Raw genomic sequence first — 22,500 nt, forward strand, 5'->3', positions numbered from 1 at the left:
GGGAACTTTGATGGCAGTCAAAATAATGACCTGTTGAGCAGTAGCAATCAGATTGAGGTGGATCCTTTAGACTTTGGAAACTCCTGGAAAGTCCGACCCAGCTGTGCGGATGCAGTTCAGGTGACTAAGTGCTTACTGTACAGTTAGCATGCTTCCAGACACAGCAAGAGCTCGTTGAGTAATAAATATTAAATAGTGATTCATAAGTAAGTAAAGTATATACAGTGTAATTACTGGTAATACATGAATAATAATAGTAATAGTTGTAATTATATAGCTTCGTTTGAAACCGACTCATAATGTGGGTTGTTTAAACAGTGATAATTGCAAGGTTTACAGTCTTAGTAAAGTTTAAACAGTGATAATAGTAAAGTCTGCAGTCTTGGTAAAGTTTGAGCAGTGATAATAGCAAGGTTAACAGTCTTAGTAAAGTTTAAACAGTAATAGCAGTAAAGTTTACAGTTTTAGTAACATTTATACAATGATAATAGTAAAGTTTACAGTCTTAGTAAAGTTTGAGCAGTGATAATAGTAAAGTTTGCAGTCTTAGTAAAGTTTGAACAGTGATAATACTTAAGTTTGCAATCTTGATAATGTTTAGTGATAGCAGTAAAGTAAAGTTTACAGTCTTAGTAACATTTATACAGTGATAATAGCAAAGTTTGCAGTCTTAGTAAAGTTTGAACAGTGATAGCAGTAAAGTGTACAGTCTTAGTAACATTTATACAGTGATAATAGTAAAGTTTACTGTCTAATTAATGTTTAAACAGTGATAGCAGCAAGGTTTACAGTCTTAGTAACATTTATACAGTGATAATAGTGAAGTTTACAGTTTTATTAATGTTTAAACAGTGATAATAGTAAAGTAAACTTGTGTGTGTATGTTTGTGTGTATGTGTAGATGCCGTCTCAGTGCAGTACCGATATGGCAAAGCAGGTGACAGTGGAGCAGTCATGCCGTGTGCTCAACAGCGCCCTCTTTAAGGAGTGTAACAGTGTGGTGAGTAGCACTAACCCCAGCCAATTCCGCAACGTTTTAATCACTGAGTCGCTGTAACTCATTGCACTGTGTTTCTCTCAGGTGGATCCTGAGCCGTACTGGGAAATCTGCACTCACGACACCTGTTCATGTGCATCTGTGGGTGACTGTGCGTGTTTTTGTGATGCCGTCGCTGCCTACGCTCATGAGTGTGCCCAGAACGGAGTGGTGGTGGATTGGAGGTCTAACGATCTATGCCGTAAGTCCAGCAGCCCACAGTACAAGACACTACACATGCAGTGCAGAATGGACAGTGAAGATATACTGTTAAAACTGTATTGTATTGTATATATAAAGAAGTTTAGTCTGTGGCTCCGCCCCCTTAATCTGTTACTGTTTATTCCCATCTACAGCTTTGATCTCCCCCTATCACATGTCTTCCCCAGACTGGGAGGCTTTAGAAAATGGAGAGCAGAGTCCTTGCTGGGATTTGAACTTATGACCTCTTTACACTTGATGATGAGCAGCAGTTAGACCGTAAGGCCGGTCTAGTGATGGGAAATTACACAACATAAAAACACAGTTTGAGTAAATTTACCTTCCCTTCTTTCTCAGACACAGAAATGTGCACGCCTTCACAGCTCTAGAGTGGAGTGACTGTCTAACTGCCTGCTTGATAAGAGACTCAGGAGGTCAAAAGTTCAAATCCCATCAACACCACAGCTCTCCATGGTCGGAAGTTTGAGAATAGGAAGGCATCCCTGCACTATGTGATGGAGGATGAGAATAAACAGTAAACAGTTTGAGGGGGCGGAGCCACAGATTAAACATCTTACACAGTATTTAATCAGTTTCAGCTGCAGCTTTTACTGATTTTGAGGCTCAACTCAATTGCTGATTAAACTGAGATGCTACTTTATCTGTTTAAGTTGGACTCGATTTTCTTTAGTGTATCATGTGCAAAACTTAGAATGTGTTTCTTGTGTGTGTGTGTGTGTGTGTGTGTGTGTGTGTGTGTGTGTGTGTGTGTGTGTGTGTGTGTGTGTTTCAGCTCTGAGCTGTGAGGAACTGAATAAAGACACAGGAGTTGAGTGTATGTGGCGGTTCAATGCCTGTGATACTGCTTGTCCTCTAACCTGCCAGCACCCAGAACCCCTGAGTTGCCCAAACACCTGTCTAGAGGGCTGCCATGCTTCCTGCCCACCAGGTAACAAACACACCCACCCACCATTGCAATAATAATAATAATAGTACTGTAATTCAATTTAATGTGTGCAATAACTCAGGTGCAATCGTTTTCCATATTTTTTATCTCAGTTATTACCAATATTACATAACTATATTCAAAGTTTTTTATATATGTTTATATTTTTCAAGTTTTTCTATTCTCTTCTCTATTTGTCCTAAATGTATTTTATTTATAGAGTGTTTATTTTATAAAGTGTTTATTCCTACACTTAATGTTTCCTAACTGTAGCAACTGCAATTTCCCTCCTGGGATCAATAAAGTATTTTTGATTCTGATTCTGAATCATACATCATCATACACTGCATTTTGCTTGTACATAATACTCATCCCAAAGTGCTGCAAATATTGAGTAAAATACATACATACCTTTTGGTGTTTAGAATTATAATATCTACACTATGTGTCCAAATGTTTGTGGACATACCTTCTAATGGATGCATTCAGCTGCTTGCTGCACAGACAGAGCTTGTCCAGTCCCTATAAAGTTCCTCTCTGTAACAGATAAACATGAACCTACTGGTACCATGCGTAAGCCAGATGTGGACTTCAGGGGTATGGAGCCCCCCAGCATTGAGCTGTGAAGCAGTGAAGGAACTGTGTTGTCTGGAATGATGGATGATAGTGGAGCTCCACCCAATAGTTTTGGAATGAGTTGGGGAGTTGGTGATGATAAGGTGGGGTGGTGATCTCCATCCAACATCCTGACCTCACTAATGCTCTTGTCATTGAATGCAATCAGATCCTCACAGCAATGCTGCTGCTCTAAAACCTAGTGGAAGGGTTTTTGCGGACAGTGGAGACAATTACTCCAACAAAAGCAGGATACACTATTTTTGAAACCCTTAATTTCAGAAGAAACAGCTATTTGCGCAGATGTCCCAATACTTTTGTCCATATGGTGTATATCTAATAATATCTAATATTGTCACTACACATACCATAATATCACTCTCGCTTTTAGGTCAGATCTTAGACGAGGTTCTGAGGCGTTGTGTGGAACCCTCTGAATGTCAGGTGTGTACGCACAATGGAGAACGCATTTCTTACGGGAAGCAGATCATCCTGAATCATGACGACCCTCATCTCTGCCAGATTTGGTATGTCCTCTTGTCCATGCACGGGTCTTTTGTTAGATGTTCAGTAGATGTTAGATGTTCAGTAGATGTTCCAGGTCTTTTTGTTGCTCAAGAAACTCAAATTTGCAAATGTATATTTGTGTTTCAGTCACTGTGACGAAAACACCCTGACCTGTGGCCCATGTCCTCCTTCTGGACCCACCTCCACATTAAGCCCAATCACTGCATTTACCACGCCCACACCCCTGCCCTTCTCCACGCCTGTTCCTGAGGACGCCTGTGACCGGGCGATGGATCTGGCCTTCCTGGTGGACGGCTCCTCCTCTCTGAGTGAGGATGACTTTGCCTTAGTCAAGCTCTTCATCCTGGGGGTGGTGGAGCGCTTCCGGATGGGCTCAGCCCACACAAGGGCTACGGTGCTCCTCTTTCACTCTGGGGTGAAAAGCTACGACATGCAGGTGCAGAAGTGGATCTTCAGAAAGATGGTGCGAGACATGCACTACAGTGGTGGTGATGTGGCGTTCCTGGATGAAGCCTTCAAGTACTTGTCTGTGTACATTTATGACAAGAACAAGCGAGCTCATGCGGGGCGGGTGGCCATCATGCTGACCGCTAGCGCCAACCCGCGGCCCATGCGCACCACTCAGCGCCTGCTGAGGAAGAAGGACATCACGGTCCTCACCATCGCTCTTGGACCAGAGGTCAACCTGGCCCAGGTCAATGAGATCACCAAGGCCACGCCAAATAGCAGGGCCTACGTCCTTAGCAGTGTTGGGGAACTGGACAATCGAGCACTGGAGATCACAGATTACCTCTGTACTTTGGGGCTGGATCCAGAACCACCCAAGAAACCCCCTGCACGAAAGCCCACAACTTCCACCACCACTGCAAGCACTACAACCACAAAGCCCCTTACGGAGGCCATCAAGCCCAATGCCGCCACTCTTCCTCCAACTGCTGCTATTATGACCGCATTTCCCAGCATTCCCAGCCCAGAGACTACCCTTCCTCCTCCTACTACAATGGTACGGGACATCACCTTCCTGCTTGAGGGATCAGACAACGTCGGAGAGGAAGGATTTAACCGTACTCGAGATGCACTAGTGGACGTTCTGGCCTCTCTTGGCCAGGAAGAGGAGGAGCATTTCCGCATTACCGTGATGCAGTACTCCCTCACTGTCACCATAGAGATCAGCCGGATGGAGCTGAGACGCCGGGAGCTGGTGCTGCGCAGAATGCGGCAGATCCGCTGGGGGGGTGGAGCCGAGGTCAACACAGGCAAGGCCATTCGCTCCCTTTATGAGTCCGTCACCACAGAACGGCCCAGTCACTCTCCAGACCAGATGGTGTTCCTCATAACACAAAACCCACCCACTGACGTCATCCAGCGGCCGCCAAGCTCCTCCCATACTCAGGTGTTCCCCGTCGGGATCGGCCCCAATGTGCATGAGACGGATCTCGAAACACTGAGTTTTCCGCACTCTCCTATCATGCTGAAGGATCTGGAACAGCTGAAATCACTGGGCCCCCTGCTGGTTAATATCAGCAGGACACTGAAAAGGCCACTGATACCAACGCTTCCACCCAGAGCAACACTGCCCCCTTCAGGTCAATAATGCAACAGCATCTCACTCCCATGTCTTTCAATTTTCCAATCCTCTTCAGTTGTGCAATTGCGTGTGTGTTGTGCTTGTGTTTCAGTGCCATGCTCAAAGCCTATGGATGTGCTCTTTCTGCTGAGAGCCACTGGGGCAGAGCTTGAAGACCTGAAGACATTTGTGAGGTCTTTTATAAAAAGCACCGATGTTGGTAAGTTCAGTTTGTATTCTGGAGGTTGGTACTGTGCTGTAGATGCTGTGCATTCAGGTGTTGTGTTGAATGTGTGTCAGGTCGTAATGAGACTCAGGTAGCAGTGGCTGTGTATGGAGAGAAGCCAGAGCTGGCTATATCCTGGAGAGACGAACAGAGGGCAGAAAATCTCCTTCAGCAGTTGGACAGATTACACAGCAAGGCAGACAATGCACCACGACTGGGTAAGTGCCCTACAGAACCTGCACAAGGCTCCAGCATGAGTGGATCAGTCACAGCAGTGCTGCTGGAGTGTTTAAACACTGTGTCTGTCTGTCCACTCACTGTCCACTTTATTATTAGACACTCCTACCTAGCTGGTCCACCTTGTAGATGAAGCTAAAGTCAGAGACAGAAGCTCTGTATCTGTTGCTGCACAACAGATATGCCAACAGGACGCCGCCTACAGGACGCCGGACACAGGACACAGGATCCACTGATCCACTCACTCGGACCAGCACAACACACACTGCTAACACACTCTCCACCACCACAATGTCAGTCAGTGTCACTGCAGTGCTGAGAATGACCCTCCACTCAAATACTTCAGTCCTGTGGGGTCCTGAGTTCATTCTAAACTTGGGGTGGTCATAATATTCTGATGTGGCTGTGTACAATTGACTGGATCTATTGTGATAATGTTTGTGGACCATGTTTGATCATCTGTTTGTATGTTGGTGTGTGTTTCTGCTGTAGGTGCCGCATTGCGCTTTGCTGTTCAGACCTCCATTTCGTCCACAAGTGGGGGTAGGATGGGCGTGCCAAAGGTTGTGGTGATGCTGGTGATTGACAGGTCAACTGACTCAGTGCAGGAGCCTGCCAGTGAGGCTCTTACTGCTGGTGAGTGGCAGCACTAAGGAGTTTGAGCTAGGGTTAGGCAGTAACAGCAGTGCTCTCTCACTGATCTCTGTGTGCTTGGCATCCAGGTGTTTCAGTGTTTCCCATTGGAGTGGGTCAGCAGTACGACCGGAACGAACTGAGCATGCTTGCAGGCCCACACACTCCTGGCAATATCATTCAGCTTAAGAGTACAGATGACCTTCTCGCTATGGTTACCCTGGACCGTTCATTTACAGAAAAACTCTGCAGGGGTGAGACACACACACACACACACATACATACATACACACATGCATACGCACATATACATGTAAACTACATATGATGATGTCATGACTATTATGGTGATAATGATGATGATGGTGATGATGATGTCTCTCAGCCGGTCCTCCTGGGGTGTGTGTGGATGATGATGGAAAAGAGAGGCAGGTAAGCTGAGTTTTGGCTCAGTGCCAGAGGCCCGCCTCCCTTTACTTCTCAATTCATGGCTTACCTTCGCTAATAAAGACCTCTTGCCTACTGAGCTCTGAGTGCATCACGATCTAGATGTGCGCCATTGCTCCAAACATCCTCAAGCTCCTCATGTTACAGAATAAACCCATCACTTCTTCTTAACCCTGAACCCCTAGCGACCATCTCACTTTCTCATCTCACTAATAATTTCAGATGCAATCAAACTATATATAAAAATATAGTAGAATTGATTTATTTGATATCATTATTAACATTTCTGGTAGAAATCTTTTTGATCTGTCAACAAGTGCTGGATCTCCAAGAACTGAGATACACACAAATCAGCCATAACATTAGAACTACTGTTAGCTGAAGTGAATAGCATTGATTATCTGGTTCTAGTGGCTCCTGTCAAGGGGTGGGATCAACATATTGGGTAGCAAGTGAGCTCTTGAAGGTGATGTGTTGGAATCTGAGCCACTTGGACAGACAGCAAATTTTTAATGGTTCAATGACTGTGGCGTGTTCCTGACATGCAGTGGTCAGTACCTACCAAAGGTTCTCTAAGGAAGGACAGCATCTGAAAAGGTGAGAGGGACTGTGTTCTGTGTTTCTTTGTTACTTGTCATGCGTGTTGCTCTCACCAAGACAAATTCCTTGTATGGGTAACATACTTGGTGAAATAAAGAGATTCTGATTCTGATTCTGATTCTGACATGGGTACCCAAGGCTCATTGATGCTGATGAAGGCCCTCACATCACAACTTACAGGACCTTAAAGATCTGCTGCTAATGTTAGTCTTGGTGCCCGCGGTCTAGGCAGGTCAGAGCAGTTTTGCAGACACAAGGGGGACCTGCACAGTATGGGTGTAAATAATGTTATGGCTGATCAGTGTATAAAACAGTTGGGGAAACATTCATACATTTGAGGCCTAGATTTCAGCCTGCAAAGATAGGCCAGAGGTTCTCAGGACCAGTCCGGAGGACCAGATGCCCTGCAAGCTTTAACAAACAAGGGGAGCTCTGTCAGTTAGAGGAATGGAAGCATACATGTGTGTGTAGTATGTAGTCCTTGGGCTGAAACTGAGAACCCCTGAGATAGCTTCTTAATCTAAAAATGTCAAATAAAGACTTTTCAGTGGTCCCCAGCCGTACATTTCACCCTGCATCACTCTGTAAGTTTACAGTCTTAGTTTAAGGTGAGTCTGGACTCATTCCTGGGCCTGTGTTTTAGCCTGGAGAGACGTGGCTGCTGGCAGATGGTTGCCATTCACTGCTGTGTAACCCGTCTGGTGTGGTGACGCTACAGAGCCACAGGGTGAACTGTGAGAGGATGGAGCCTCCAGCCTGCAAAAACAACCTCAGAGCTCTGAAAGTGAACCAGACCTGTGGATGCACCTGGAAATGCCCCTGTAAGAGCAGACACCCACAAACACACATTATAAAGATACATGCACACCCCTTAACCTTACATAAACTCTATGGGCTCATACTTCAGGTTCTTACTTAATTTCTTATAAATACAAAAATACACTATATGTTCAAATGTTTGTGGACACTCCTTTTAATGAAGTTGCCTCTGTTGCTGACATGTGATTGTCTAGTCCCTTTAGAGAAGCATTTCCAATAGAACAGGAGCAGATAAACATGAACCTATTGGCACCATGCTGCCTAATGCCAAGCATGGGTTACAGGGGTATGAAGCCCCCCAGCATTGAGCTGTAGAGCATTGGTAGAACTGTGTTCTCTGGAATGATGGTAGTGGAGCTCCATCCAGTACTTTTGGGATAAGTTGGGGAGTTGGAGGATATGGTGGGATGCTGATCATTAAACATCCTGACCTCACTAACACTCTTGTTGCTGATTACAATCAAATCCTCACAGCAATGCTAGCTTAAAATTTAGTAGAAAGCCTTCTTCCCTCGACAGTAGAGACAGTTACTCCAACAAAAGTTGGAGAAACTCTTTTTAATACCCTTGATTTCAGAAGAAACAACAACAAGAATGAGCAGTGTCCCAATACTTTTGTCCATATAGTGTATATTGTAGCTGCTGATTAATAATCTTTGGTACAAGGTGATTTTGCTTTTACTATGCCTCGTAGATCACAGTCTTCTCTACTCCTGCAGGTATATGTATGGGCAGCTCCACCAGTCACGTGGTGTCGTTTGGAGGTGCAGCTTTGAAGCTGGAGGGTGCCTGCTCATATTTGCTGCTTCGCTCAGGAGGGGCGGAGCTAGTGTTACACACAGCCGCATGCGAGGGCTCACCAAATCAGATTTGTATGAAGAGTTTGGAGCTGAGAGAGGGCGGGACCAGCATTGTGCTAAGAGATGACATGAAGGTGAAGGCGATGGAACAGTACTGTCAACTGAGAACGTTACATTCATGAATTACAGTAATAATACCAACGTGTGTGTGTGTGTGTGTGTGTGTGTGTGTAGGTGACTGTAGACGGTGCAATTGTTGCAGTACCGTTCAGACGAAATGGAATATCTGTCACTCAGATTGGAGCTCTGCTTCATCAGCTGCGGTCAGAGACCCACGGCTTCACCCTTACCTTCACTCCCCGCAGCAATGAGTTCACAATCAGCCTGGACCTCACCATGATCACCAGGACCACCGGCATCTGTGGTACGCTCTTCTGCCTTTTGCCCAATCTTGACTAAACTCATCTTGGTCCAGGATCCTTCATAACTTTGCAACTCAGCATTGGTTAGCAGATACACTGTATGCCCAAAAGTATGTAGACACCTAACCTCAACTTCACAGTTCGATGTCTACACCCTTAGAGGATATAGGGTGTCTGAAGGCTTTATACTGTACTATCTGTTGTGAGGATTTGAATAAGTTCAGCCACAAAAGCTTTAGTGAGGTCAGGTATGTTCTGATGGTGGATGATGAGTTCTGGACCTCAAGTGCTGCTCCAGCTCATCCCAAAGATTGAGTGGAGCTCCGTCCCTCCAGAGAACACAGTTTCACAGCTCCTCAGCTCCACTGCCCAATACTGAGGAGCTTTATGTGTCTCTAGCTTGGCTTTGGGCATGGTGAACTTAGGGAATATACTGCTGCTCCAGAGCATCCCATTCTACTGGCAGGTCCTTACTGATGATGGCTGATGGGTTCTGGATCTCAAGCGCTGCTCCAGCACAACCCAAAGATTGAGTGGAGCTCCACCCCTCCAGACATTATCATAATACTCTACACTACACTTTGCCCAAGTACTCTCAGAAGAGGAGGGTCTTCAGTCTGGGTTTGAGGACAGCGAGCGTTGGACTCTGCTGTTCAGACACCCAGGGGAAGTTCGTTCCACCACTTCGGTGCAGGGCAGTAAAAAGTCTGGACGCTCGTCTTCCGTGGATCTTAAAGGATGGCAGGTCGAGCCGAGCCGTGCTTGAAGCTGGAAGGGCTCTTGGTGAAGATCGGCTTTTGACCATCGCCATCAAGTACGGAGGGGCTGGCTGGTCCAGTCTTAGCTTTGTAGACCAGAGTCAGGGGTTTGAATCTGCGGGCAGCATCTACAGGAAGCCAGTGAAGAGAGGATGCAGTAGTGGAGCTATTTGGCTGAACGTTGAGAACAACCCATTTCACTGGATTCTGGATGAGTTGATGGCCTGATGGTGCCACACTGTTCCATAGCTCCAATGCTCTATTACAAACATGGTTCTATTTGGAACCAAAAGTGGTTCTTCTATGGTATCGCTGAAGAACCATTTAAAGCACCTTAATGTTCCTAAAAGCTTCTGAAAGAGCACCATAACCATGAAATCTCTCTCTCTCTCTCTCTCTCTCTCTCTCTCTTTCTCTCTCTCTCTCTCTCAGGTTCATGCTCAGATGATCAGACCGACTTGCTGCTACCTGATGGCTCAACGTCTGCAGACCCTGATGCGTATCTTCAGGCGTGGGCCGTGGGCGAGTGTGTGTGGAATAAGAATGTGTCTGTGTGTGAGGCAGGTGTAGCGCAGGGCTGCGAGCTGTTAGCCTCTTCAGTGTTTGGCCAATGCCATGCTTTAGTGCCTCCTCAGGAGTACGTGAAGATGTGCAAGCAACTGGCCTGTCATCCCGCTGCAGTGTGTGACCTCATCACCGCCTACAGCAGCGTGTGTCGACAGCAGGGCGTGTGTGTCAACTGGAGGAATGCCGATCTGTGCCGTGAGTCTCTTTTGGTTGTGTGTGTGGTCGGCTGTTCAAATACACTGTTGATCAAAAAGGTGTTTTCAAAGTTTAATTCAACTTTTATTGCATTTGAATGGGTTTTAATGGGTTTTAATTGGTGTTTAGTGTCATCTACAGCTTTGCTCACCCTCCTGGATGCACAGTGCAGGTCAAATGTTTTAGAACACCCCCAATCTTTTCAGGTTTTATTAACATTTAGCAGTTCAAGTCCAGTGAATGACCTGGCCTCAGATTGTACAAATGTAAGCAGACTGGTAAGCCAGAGCTTTGGAGCGTTTGGCAAAATGTAAACAGTAAAAAGGGCCTTTTTAGGGAATTTACCTCAGTATTTCCCCTACACTACACCAGACTGCTCTCATAATGACTAGAACAAGACCCTTAACACAGAACCACAGATAGAGCATTCTAACTCCTACCAGTGAAGCTCTTTCCTTTAGAGAAACTCTCGATAAAGCCCGAGTGTGGTGAGGACAGTCTCCTACACCATCTGAAGACTCTTGGAAACTGAAAGGTCTGACACACTCAAACCCACAACAGCATCAGAGGACCAGTTTCTGAGAGTCAGCATCAGCAGCAGCTTGTATGACCACACCTTGTAGCTCAGCAGCTTAAGAAAAGACCTGGAGCTGCAGGTTTGACTGCAGGTCAATTTGGGCTGAGCAGTACTGCAGCACAGCGGACTAATGAAACAATTGAGGCCGTTCTAAAACTTTTGACCTGCAGTGTACATCTTACAATTAATACACAAAGCAGCAACTTTAAGGTACTTTATTAAAACACATGAACTGTGTCTATGTTTGTATGTTTGTATGTATGTGTGTGTGTGTGTTTTGGTGTCTAGCTATGCATTGTCCGAACTCCATGGAGTACGACGCGTGCCGTACGGGGTGTATGGAGCAGTGTGGGCATGGCCTGGCTGCGCTAGGTGATGTGGATGTACGAGGGGATGGTTTCGGAGGCGGCTCGCAGTGCTGGAGCGCCCCCACTGAGGGCTGCTTCTGCCCAAAGGGCACTGTGCTGGTGGAGGGAGAGTGTGTGGGTAAAGAGGCCTGCAGCGAGTGTATGGACCAACATGGACAAGCCCACCAGGTACACACATACACATACACTCACTGTCTATACATATATATATATATATATATATATATATATATTATACAACATAGTGTGTGCCTGTGTGTTATACAGTTAATGGAGAGCTGGACCCCTGATGACAACCCCTGCTTACTGTGCGTGTGTCTCGATCAGCAGCGGATCAACTGCACAGCCTTGCCGTGCACCAAGGCTAAGGGTAAGAATAAGAGCAGCTTACCCTTCTATCAACCCCCCCCCCCTCCTTTCTGCTCCTCTCCCTCTTTTCCTCTCCCCCCTTCTGCTATAAAATGTATACCCAGCCTTATTATTTGAAGCCCACCCTCAGTATTGTGCTCTGAGTGTGTAGTCATGGTAACTGTTGCCGTGCTACAGCCCCTGTCTGCGGGAAGTGTGAGATTCTTCTGGAGAAGAAGGACTCTAAGTGCTGCCCTGAGTATGAATGCGGTAAGAGCTAACGCACTGCACTCAGCTCAGCCCCCTCTTAGCCTACCAAGGACTGTAATTTACACTAGACTGCTGTTTTCAGCTGTTTGTGTGTGTGTGTGTGTGTGCTTTCGCAGTGTGTGACACTGCTAACTGTAAGGTGTCCGATCCTCCTCAATGTGAAAACGGCCTCAGTCCAGTCCTCACTAACCCAGGAGAGTGTGCCCCGATCTATCAGTGTGGTGAGTCCTCACAATGCACCAAAAATCAGCAGGGTTCATTTTTAACACTGCTGATTTCACACTGACTAATGTGCTCTGCAATCACACACACACACAGCCTGCACAGCCATGCACACACTCCTTTATCACTGCAACCTATATTAATAAATATACACACAAAGTCTTACCTGTGATGATTGACCATGTTAACACATTTATATAAAAGGATCATATTAATTATTTAGGGTCTTTTATCTTCCAAGTGTGTGTTTAGACGACTCTCAGATGGATTAGATCTACTCATAAAAAGCTTTGACACATTCTGCAGTCATCTAAGCAAAAGGGAGACACTCAAATTACTAGACAAAGTCTCAAATCTGTTGAAATTTCAATTGTACCACAGTTACACTTTTTGGACAAAAGTATTGGGACACCAGCTCATTCTTTATGACCGAAATCAAGAGTATTGAAAACCGTTTATTCTACCTTTGTTGGAGTAACTGTGTCTAGTGTCCAGGGAAGACTCTTTACTAGGTTTTGATGGAGCATTTCTGGGAGGATTTGATTGCAAAAAGCGCATTAGTGAGGTCAGGATGCTGGATGATGATGACCCCCACCCCACCTCTTCCCCACCTCATCCCAAACTCCCCAACTCATTCCAAAAGTATTGGATGGAGAACCACCCATTATTCCAGAAGACACAGTTTTTCCACTGCTCCACAGCTCAATGCTGGGGGCCTTTATACCCCTCTCTAGCCACGCCTGGCATTAGGCAGCATGGAACCAATTGGTTCGTGATGTTTATCTGCTCCAGAGAGTCCCATTCTTTTGGCACTACTTTTCCATAGGGATTGGACAAGCTGTGTGAGTGCATTTGCACATCTGTTTCAGCAATAGGTGCAACCTAAAGTAGCTAAATGCATTCATTAAAAGGGGTGTCCACAAACTTTGGACCTCACAATGCTATCACACTTATTGACTGTAATGCATCTCTCTCTCTCTCTCTCTCTCTCTCTCTCTCTCTCTCTCTCTTTCAGTCTGTAGGAAAGATGCATGCTCTGTGAAGCCCTCTTGTCCCGCTCACAAAAAGCTGTCTGTTCGAAAGACAGAGTGCTGCGACGTGTTTGAATGTGTGTGTGACTGTCAGGACTCCAGACAAACCTGCCCACCTGGTTACATCACCAAAGAGATGACCAATGAGTGCGGCTGTGTTGAAGTCACATGCCTCCCTGATAAGGTGGGATGTGTGTTTTTAGTGCTTGTCTGTTTGGACTGTATGTGTGTGTGTGTGTGCTGTGTATGTGTATGATGTTAACTTGTGTTTGTGTGTGTGCAGGTGTGTGTGCTGGAGGGAGTGGTGTATCAGACGGGCAGTAAATGGGAGGAGAAGTGTAAGACGTGTGTGTGCACAGAGGAGACGGACGGAGTGACAGGCCTACACATAGTGCAGTGTGTGGATCCTGTCTGCAACCAGATCTGTCCTGTGGTGAGTTCTGCTCTTTTGGTCTCTGAGCAGATGGGCCGTCACTGTGTGGTTTCTGAGGGTGTAAATTTCACTTTTCACAGATCAGAATTAGTGTTGAGAACCAAGAAAAAAACAAATTCCACTGGAGCAATAGTGGAGTATAGATATTCAAAATAATAATAACAGGTTTTAATGCCTTTTTTTACACCTTTAAGCCAAGTGTATTGTTTGCGATACATATTTTTACACCTCTGTCATTTTAGTGTCATAATTAAATAATTAGCAATCTGAAATAATCCTAAACTAATAAAAATTATAACAATATGCAATAAATTAAATAATTAATGATCAATTATTTGAAATAATTAAATAATCTCTTATCTCTAAATAATAACAATGATATAAAATCACATTTTCTGTCATTATATGTGTGCAATATAATGGGAAAATAAATAGTGTGATATAATGAGTGAGCATTAATATATAGTAGTATTTCTATTGGTTCATTTGTTATGAAATTCTGATACGATGTTTTCAAGTAGCATCTTGATTTCCGGCTCCTGGGCACCCCCTATATTGGGAAAGTGTAATTTGCGCTTTAAGCTACTCTGAAGGACATGCTTTACACATGCTTTTCTACGTTTGTTGACAAGCTGAGAGATCCAGAAGCAGCCTCTGATGGTAAAGTAGCATGTGGACTGGGGCAGTAATACTACAGGGGTCCCCAGAGTCTTATACAATTAAAATTCTACATAATGTTGCTTTAAATTATGTCAGATTTTAAAAACGACTGTAATGGAGATACAGGGTTTTAGTGTGATATCAATGATATCCTGCATGCAAAAATCAGTACAGTTGGATTGCAACCTTAAGATCAATGCATCGTGATATGAACAGTGAGCAATGATTTCCCATTGTTGTGAGGGCTGTTTTGGGAATACTGAATGTAAAGGAAACATTCCCTTGAAACATTGTGTGTGTGTGTGTGTGTGTGTGTGTGCAGGGCACTACATACTCTCACTCAGAGGGGGACTGCTGTGGTCACTGTCAAAAGTCCAGCTGTGTAGAGGAAGACGGAACGCATGGTGGCCGTCTACGACTGGTGAGTATGTCCACAGCTGCATGTTGTAGGGCTGTGTATTGGAAAGAACATATATATACACTATACATCCAAATGTTTGTGGACACCATTTCTGATGAACGCATTCAGCTGATTTTAGTTGCACTACTTGCTGGCAAAGATATTGTGTTCTCTGGAATGATGGTGATGGAGCTCCATCCAGTACTTTTGGGATGAGTTGGGGATGATGAAGTGGGGTGGTGATCACTGAACGTCCTGACCTCACTGATGATCTTGTCGCTGAATGCAATCAAATCCGTAATGCAGTGTGCTCCAAAATCTAGTAGAAAGCCTTTTTCTCTGGGCAGTAGAGACAGTTACTCCAACAAAAGCAGGAGAAACTCTTTTAATACCCTTGATTTCCGAAGAAACAATTAATGAGCAGGTGTCCCAATACTTTTGTCCATATAGTGTCTATTGTGATACTGTAAGCAAGACAGTAAATTACATTTTTATTGAACTGTTATAGTATAGAAACAGTAAAAGAAAAGAACAATGGGACCACTCAACACTGCCATCTAGTGGTCAGGGTTTACAAACTACACAAACTGAACCACTGGCTGCCACCAAATACTCTTTAATAATTAATACTGTATTTGAGCATCGATGCAGTATTGAAAAATGCAATATCTCGATACTTCAGTATGGTGATATTTTTGTACTCCTGTAGTGTATTGTCTGTTTCTTAAGGTGTGTGTGTATGTGTGTGTAGGTGGGAGAGCAGTGGGAGTCTCCTGATAACAAGTGTGTGCTGAACGAGTGTGTGAAAGTAAATGAGGAGGTCTTCATCCAGCACATTAACGTCTCCTGCCAACTCATGAACACACCAACCTGCCCGCTGGGTACGGAGCTTCGCTGCAACACCGCCGACGACTGCTGCCCTTCCTGTCACTGTGGTACGCTCTCTTTCTCACACACACACACACACACACACATTTCACAGAATGTATTTGGACGGGTGAGATCCATGCAGACATACAGTATACACACACCCACACACACACTTCACACACGCAGTCATTTTGTGGTTGTTTTGCAGTCCCAGTGGATGCGTGTGTGTTGAATCATACGCTCGTCGGGGTAAGAACTGAGCTCATACACATACGGATGCATTACACTACTGTGTACACATATTACTACACTGACTGTGTGTGTGTGTGTGTGTGTGTGTGTGTGTGTGTGTGTGTGTGTGTAGGCTGGTGAAAGAGTGATAGTGGATGCTTGTACACACTGTAGGTGTGTGAATGAGCTGGGGAAATACCATCTGTCCTGCAGAAAGATGAGCTGCTCACCTTGTTCAGAGGTAACCATCATCTTCACCATCATCTTCGTTGTTATCATCATCATGGTCTTCATCATCATCATCATCATCATCATCATAATTATCTTCATCATCACTGAGTCAACATAAGCCTAAAATCATTTTCATCCTCCTCCTCTCGTCATGTGATCCATAATTATGAAAGTCTTCATCATCATCATCATCATTATCACCCTCATCAGCATCTTCATCATCCCCCTCCTCCTCATCATCATATCATTATCTTCTTCATCAACATTTTATCATACCATCAATACCATCATCATCATCATCATTATCATCATATGACCCTCATTGTCCCACTCCTCTTCATCCTTCTCCTTATCATTGTCTTCATCAACATAATTTTATCATCACTGTCACCACCACCACTATCATCATCATCATTCCATTCTCCTCATCATCATATCATCATCATCATCATATGACCCTCACTGTCCCACTCCTCTTCATCCTTCTCCTTATCATTGTCTTCATCAACATAATTTTATCATCACTGTCACCACTATCATCATCATCATCTTCCCCTTCTCATCATCATCATATCATCAAATTACCATTATCATCATCATCATCATCTTCTTCATCATACTATGATCATCATCATCTTCATCACCAGCATCATATTTTTTTACCATCATCATCATCATATGAAAATCATAATTCTCCCCCTCTTCATCAACAGCATCAGCATCTTCATCTTCTTTGTCTTCATCTTCATCAACATCATATTACCATCTCCGTCATCAATATTACATCATCATATAATCATCATCCTCCTAATCAATATCGTATGTTCCTCATCATCCTCATCCTAATCCTCCTCCTCCTCATCATCATCATCAACATTGTATCACCAGTGTAATCATACTCATAATCATTATCTTCCTTATTATCATAATCCTCTTCAACATCACACCATTATCATAAATATAATCATCATAATAATCCTCCTCATCATCATCATCATCCTCATCCTCATCATCATTACCCTTACTATCATAATGATCAACATCATATATCATCATTAACAAACACCCTAATAATCAATATCACCATAAACATGTATGTATGGGTCAATTCTGTGTGTGTGTGTGTGTGTGTGTGTGTGTGTGTGTGTGTGTGTTTGTGTTTCAGGGTTACACACTGGAGCCAGTGCTAGGGGCTTGCTGTGGCCGCTGTGTAGCGTCAGCCTGCTCCATCCATCGACCTGATGGGCAGTTAATCAGTCTGCAGGTAATTCACTAACCCGCACTGTGACAGACTGCACTGGAGAAGTGAGACAAACGATCAGGCTGTGCCAGAGACGGGATTAAGCTTTTCTAGGTAGACGCAGAAACACACACCTGACACACCTGATGAGAGGACGGCAGGAACAGCTGAGCAGCTGAGGGTTTAATAAAGCCAGTGATGAATTCTGCATTTACTCACACGGCTCTTCACTGGCATTAACAGCATTACTGGATAAGTGCTGCGTCTGACAAATGACACCAGGGCCTTTAGTGAGTAAATTAAGAAAAGTATTGTGCATGTGTGTGTGTGTGTGTGTGTGTGTGTGTGTGTGTGTGTGTGTGTGTGTGTGTGTATTTAGGTGAATACTACACGTGAAGATGGTTGTAGTAAACACAGCTGCAGTGTGAATGATAACGAAGAGCTGGTGCTGGAGACTATTGTGACCACCTGCCCACCGTTCGACCGAGCCCAGTGTCTGGAGCATGGAGTGAGCATCTGAACACTCTGAACACTCACTCATACACACACACACACACAGTCCTAGCTGACATGCTCATGTGGGGCCTACAGTTGTGGAGCGTGGGATAGGTGGGTTCCAGGTAGGCATGTCTTGTCACTGGGATCCAATTGAGCTTCCCAAATAGGCTCCATCATTACAGCCCAACTTAATTTGTGTGCGGTGTATAGCCCAGATGGGTCCCATCACTGACCTTTGTGGGCGTCCATATATGGGGTCAACATGTAACCCGTGGACAACACCTTCCCAGTTAGGCTACTCATACAGGCCCCACATGGGCATGTGATCTGGGAACTCATCCCTAGTCATTCACAAGGCTTATCCCCCTTATAAATGCACCCCAATGAAACAGGAGCCTTTAAAGAACTGATCAGTTTGAGTGTGTGTGAGATCTTCTGCAGCCGAGCTCAGCTAAACTGGCTGTTTTCCACAGGGTAAAATAAGCCGGATTGGAGACAGCTGCTGTGAGATGTGTGAGTATATGAATGCATGTGCACAACATAGCCTACAGTACATTTTCACACTTGGCTCATGTTCAGCAGCAGAGCTCAAACTCAGACCCCTCAGAAACAACCCACAAATACACTGCATGTCCAAATGTTTGTGGACACCTCTTCTGATGACTGCATTCAGCTCCTTTAGGCTGCACCCATTGCTGACCCAGATGTGCAAATGTACACACATACACACAACGTGTCTAGTCTATATTCCCTGCAGGGAAGTATTGCCATTAGAATAGGAATATTAAGTATGGGCATAATAAATATTGGCACCAAGCTGCCTAATGCTAGGCATGGGCTAGAGGGGTTATAATGCCCCCAGCATTGAGCTGTGGAGCAGTGGAAGAACTGTGTTATCTGGAATGGTGCTGATGGTGCTCCATCCAATACTTTTGGGATGAGTTAAGGAGTTTGGGAGGAGATGGGGTGGTGATCATCCATTCAACATCCTGACCTCACTAACACTTGTGTTGCTTAATGCAATCAAATTCTCACAGCAATACTCCTCCAGAATCTAGTAGAAAGTCTTCTTCCCTGGACAGTAGAGACAGTTACTCCAACAAAAGCAGGGTCAGCTCCTTTTAAAACATTTGATTTCAGAAGAAACAGTGAATGAGCAGGTGTCCCAATACTTTTGTCCGTTTAGTGTAGCTTTAAGGTTTGCTATCCAGTGGATAAAAAAAACAAAGTCATCAGTGCTCTATTGTGAACACCTGAAGCACAGAGGTTCTTTAGTTAACTTTCCCTCTGTGATCACATTTGCATTAAGTGTGTGTGTGTGTGTGTAGGTACTGAGCCAGATTGCAAGAGAATGGTGGGTTTGCTGAATTATATCAAGGTGGACGACTGCCAGTCGGATGAGAAGCTGGAGCTCAGCTACTGCGAGGTAAAATGCTCTTTGCTTGTGTTCATTAGAGCTTGGATCATACAGAAATCCATTACTGTCATAAGAAAAACATTAACATACTGTATCATCACTATCCCACAAAACCTGCTGTTTTTCACTGTTCTATGTACTGTGGCAAAATTCATGATGAATGGACCAACAGAAATGCTCTGACCCACTGAGTTGCATATACTGTCATTTCGCATTATCAACTATTTAAATGTAATTATACATTATCTATAATAATTACATGATAAATTACACAATTACACTGCCAGCTTTCAGTCTACACATAAAGCAGCATTATGCAAGAATTGATATTCTGTGCTCCCGGGCTCCCCTTACAGCTGGTAGCTGGAAGTGTAATTGAGGTCCTCAGACCGAGAAGTTGGCTTTAGTCGGACTGAGTGGCGAATCATTCGGCAGCACGGCTGCAGCGTTTATTAGGGTGAACAACAAGCGACTATCTGATTATGGTAAAGGCAGCTGGACTCGACAACGGTCCATGGACAGCGATGTGTAGTCAGGAACGTCCAGGAGCACACCTGTTTAGAGGATACAGCCTCATATCTCAGAGCACAGAGTCGAGTGAACGCCCTTAGGAGTGTTTTTCACTGTTTTCAGGCTCATTCAGTAGACTGGCTCATCCAGGTTTGCTTGCTTTCCCTCTCACTTGAACTTCGCACGTCACTAAATTCGCAGCTACAGTGGGTTCCTCCCGAATCTGTTTGTACAGTCAGCCGCCACTCATGCTAACATGCATTCCCTTTATGCTGGTGAAATGCAGCAGGCATTTTTTGGGACTTTGGGAAGATCTTGAGGGAGGAGCCAGATTAACCTCATTAGAAATGAGACTCAATTTGTAGTAAATTATAGAAATGTACTGATTTCTTATGACAGAAAAAGTCTCCGTTATTATTTACTTGATTTTAACTTTTTTAATGATTTTCTTTCCCTTGTTGAAACACAAACACACACAAACACACACACACACACACACACACACACACACACACACACACATACATATACACACACACACAGGGAAAGTGCAGCAGTAAGTCTTTATATTCCCTGGAGAAGAATCGAGTGGAGAGCCAGTGTGTGTGTTGTACCGCTACAGGAACTCTGCCGCTGACTGTGTCCCTACACTGTCCAAACGGCACACACATTCCCCACCAAGTCCTCACCGTGACCGGCTGCGACTGCCAGGCCCATGCCTGCCCCACCGACTGAGGCCAACACACTCACACACGCACACACACACAGTAATGTAAACACTATACAGGCACGCATCACATGCTGTATGTACAACTAGTAGCAGTCAGTGACTGATTGTAAAACGCAGTCTTGAACACGCACACTCGGCCGGGGCGCTGTCCCGCTGACCCGTCTGCCGCCGTGAGACTGTAGTGTGGTATGTCGTATGACACTCCGTATTAAACCTATACTCAGAGAAGCAATAACCCAGTCTGTCATACATCATCATGTAATCAATAAACACTATGTCTATCCTCATTGGCATTCTGTAGTTGTGTGGTGTTTGTGTGCTTGTGTGTGTTCATGTCTGTGTGAGGACCAAACGTCCTCACGATGGCTGGACAAGATCAGGAAGATCTGCTTTCAGATACTGAGATTACATTAGGTTTAGGTTTAGGTTTAAGGTTAGGTTCAGTAGGATTATGTTTAGTGTTAGGTTTAGTTAATTGATTATAGTTGAGGTTAAGGTTCGGGTTGGGTTAGGATTAAGATTAGGGTTGGTAGGGGTTAGGTTGAGGTTAGGTTTTAGGGTTAATAGGGTTTAGGATTAGGTTGAAGGCTAGTATTATTTGATTAGGGTTAGTAGGGTTTAGGTTGGGGGTTAATAGGGTTTATGGCTAAGGTTATTGTGGTTTAGATTGGGGTTAGTAGGGTTTTTAGGGTTAAGGTGTAGGTTTAAGGTTAGTATGATTAGGATTAGTAGGGTTTAGATTTAGGTTAGGTTTAGGGTTTATAGGGTTATGGTTTATAGGGTTAATGGTTTGGGTTTAAGGTTAGTATGGTTTGATTAGGGTTAGTAGGGTTTAGATTGGGATTAGGTTTAGGGTTTATAGGGTTAAGTTTTAGGTTTAAAGCTAGTGTGGTTTGATTAAGGTTAGTAGGGTTTAGATTGGGATTAGGTTTAGGGTTAATGGGGTTAAGGATTAGGTTTAAGGTTAGTATGGTTAGGACTAGGGTTTGTAGGTTTAAGATTGGGGTTAGGTTTAGGGTTTATAGGGTTAAGGTTTAGGTTTAAGGTTATTATGGTTAGGATTAGGGTTGGTAGCGTTTAGATTGGGGTTAGTAGGGTTTAGGGTTAATGGGGTTAAGGATTAGGTTTAAGGTTAGTATGGTTAGGACTAGGGTTTGTAGGTTTAAGATTGGGGTTAGGTTTAGGGTTTATAGGGTTATGGTTTATAGGGTTAATGGTTTAGTTTTAAGGTAGTATGGTTTGATTAGGGTTAGTAGGGTTTAGATTGGGATTAGGTTTAGGGTTTATAGGGTTAAGTTTTAGGTTTAAAGCTAGTGTGGTTTGATTAAGGTTAGTAGGGTTTAGATTGGGATTAGGTTTAGGGTTAATATGCTTAAGGTTTAGGTTTATGGTTAGTATGATTAGGATTAGGGTTTGTAGGTTTAAGATTGGGGTTAGGTTTAGGGTTTATAGGGTTAAGGTTTAGTTTTAAGGTTAGTATGGTTAAGATTTGGGTTGGTAGGGTTTAGATTGGGGTTAGTAGGGTTTAGGGTTAATGGGGTTAAGGATTAGGTTTATGGTTAGTATGGTTAAGATTAGGGTTGGTAGGGTTTAGATTGGGGTTAGTAGGGTTTAGGGTTAATGGGGTTAAGGATTAGGTTTATGGTTAGTATGGTTAAGATTAGGGTTGGTAGGGTTTAAGCTTGGATTTGGTTTAGGGTTAGGTTTAGGGGTTAGTGTGGTTAAGATTAGGGTTAATAGGGTTTAGATTGGGATTAGGGGTTAGTGTGTTTGGAGTTAAGGTTAGGGTTGTTTAGGTTTAGGTGTAGGTTTAACTTTACTTGGCTGCAAGAAGCAGAGATCAGAGATGGTCCTCATTACATACAGA

General features: G+C 44.1%; 1 protein-coding gene across 1 annotated transcript in view; it reads left to right on the forward strand.

Annotated features, from left to right (window-relative positions):
* vwf (von Willebrand factor) overlaps positions 1 to 20,920 on the forward strand; it is a 42,217-nt gene extending 21,297 nt beyond the window's left edge. The window contains exons 23-52 of the mRNA XM_072694621.1: positions 1 to 120; positions 902 to 1,000; positions 1,082 to 1,238; positions 2,031 to 2,186; positions 3,190 to 3,325; positions 3,453 to 4,912; positions 5,006 to 5,113; positions 5,194 to 5,337; positions 5,849 to 5,992; positions 6,079 to 6,243; positions 6,375 to 6,421; positions 7,680 to 7,857; positions 8,575 to 8,789; positions 8,890 to 9,079; positions 10,268 to 10,597; positions 11,463 to 11,710; positions 11,810 to 11,912; positions 12,089 to 12,160; positions 12,277 to 12,381; positions 13,398 to 13,597; positions 13,697 to 13,846; positions 14,829 to 14,927; positions 15,658 to 15,841; positions 15,985 to 16,025; positions 16,141 to 16,248; positions 17,404 to 17,502; positions 17,858 to 17,986; positions 18,450 to 18,489; positions 19,305 to 19,402; positions 20,447 to 20,920. The exon at positions 1 to 120 is cut by the window's left edge and continues 21 nt beyond it. Coding sequence (XP_072550722.1) covers positions 1 to 120; positions 902 to 1,000; positions 1,082 to 1,238; positions 2,031 to 2,186; positions 3,190 to 3,325; positions 3,453 to 4,912; positions 5,006 to 5,113; positions 5,194 to 5,337; positions 5,849 to 5,992; positions 6,079 to 6,243; positions 6,375 to 6,421; positions 7,680 to 7,857; positions 8,575 to 8,789; positions 8,890 to 9,079; positions 10,268 to 10,597; positions 11,463 to 11,710; positions 11,810 to 11,912; positions 12,089 to 12,160; positions 12,277 to 12,381; positions 13,398 to 13,597; positions 13,697 to 13,846; positions 14,829 to 14,927; positions 15,658 to 15,841; positions 15,985 to 16,025; positions 16,141 to 16,248; positions 17,404 to 17,502; positions 17,858 to 17,986; positions 18,450 to 18,489; positions 19,305 to 19,402; positions 20,447 to 20,638 — 5,517 coding nt within the window. The 3' untranslated portion in view covers positions 20,639 to 20,920. The remainder of the gene's footprint in view (positions 121 to 901; positions 1,001 to 1,081; positions 1,239 to 2,030; positions 2,187 to 3,189; positions 3,326 to 3,452; positions 4,913 to 5,005; positions 5,114 to 5,193; positions 5,338 to 5,848; positions 5,993 to 6,078; positions 6,244 to 6,374; positions 6,422 to 7,679; positions 7,858 to 8,574; positions 8,790 to 8,889; positions 9,080 to 10,267; positions 10,598 to 11,462; positions 11,711 to 11,809; positions 11,913 to 12,088; positions 12,161 to 12,276; positions 12,382 to 13,397; positions 13,598 to 13,696; positions 13,847 to 14,828; positions 14,928 to 15,657; positions 15,842 to 15,984; positions 16,026 to 16,140; positions 16,249 to 17,403; positions 17,503 to 17,857; positions 17,987 to 18,449; positions 18,490 to 19,304; positions 19,403 to 20,446) is intronic.
* The last annotated feature ends 1,580 nt before the right edge of the window (positions 20,921 to 22,500 follow it).

Source organism: Salminus brasiliensis, chromosome 13 (genome assembly GCF_030463535.1).
Source record: "Salminus brasiliensis chromosome 13, fSalBra1.hap2, whole genome shotgun sequence".
Taxonomy (NCBI): domain Eukaryota; kingdom Metazoa; phylum Chordata; class Actinopteri; order Characiformes; family Bryconidae; genus Salminus; species Salminus brasiliensis.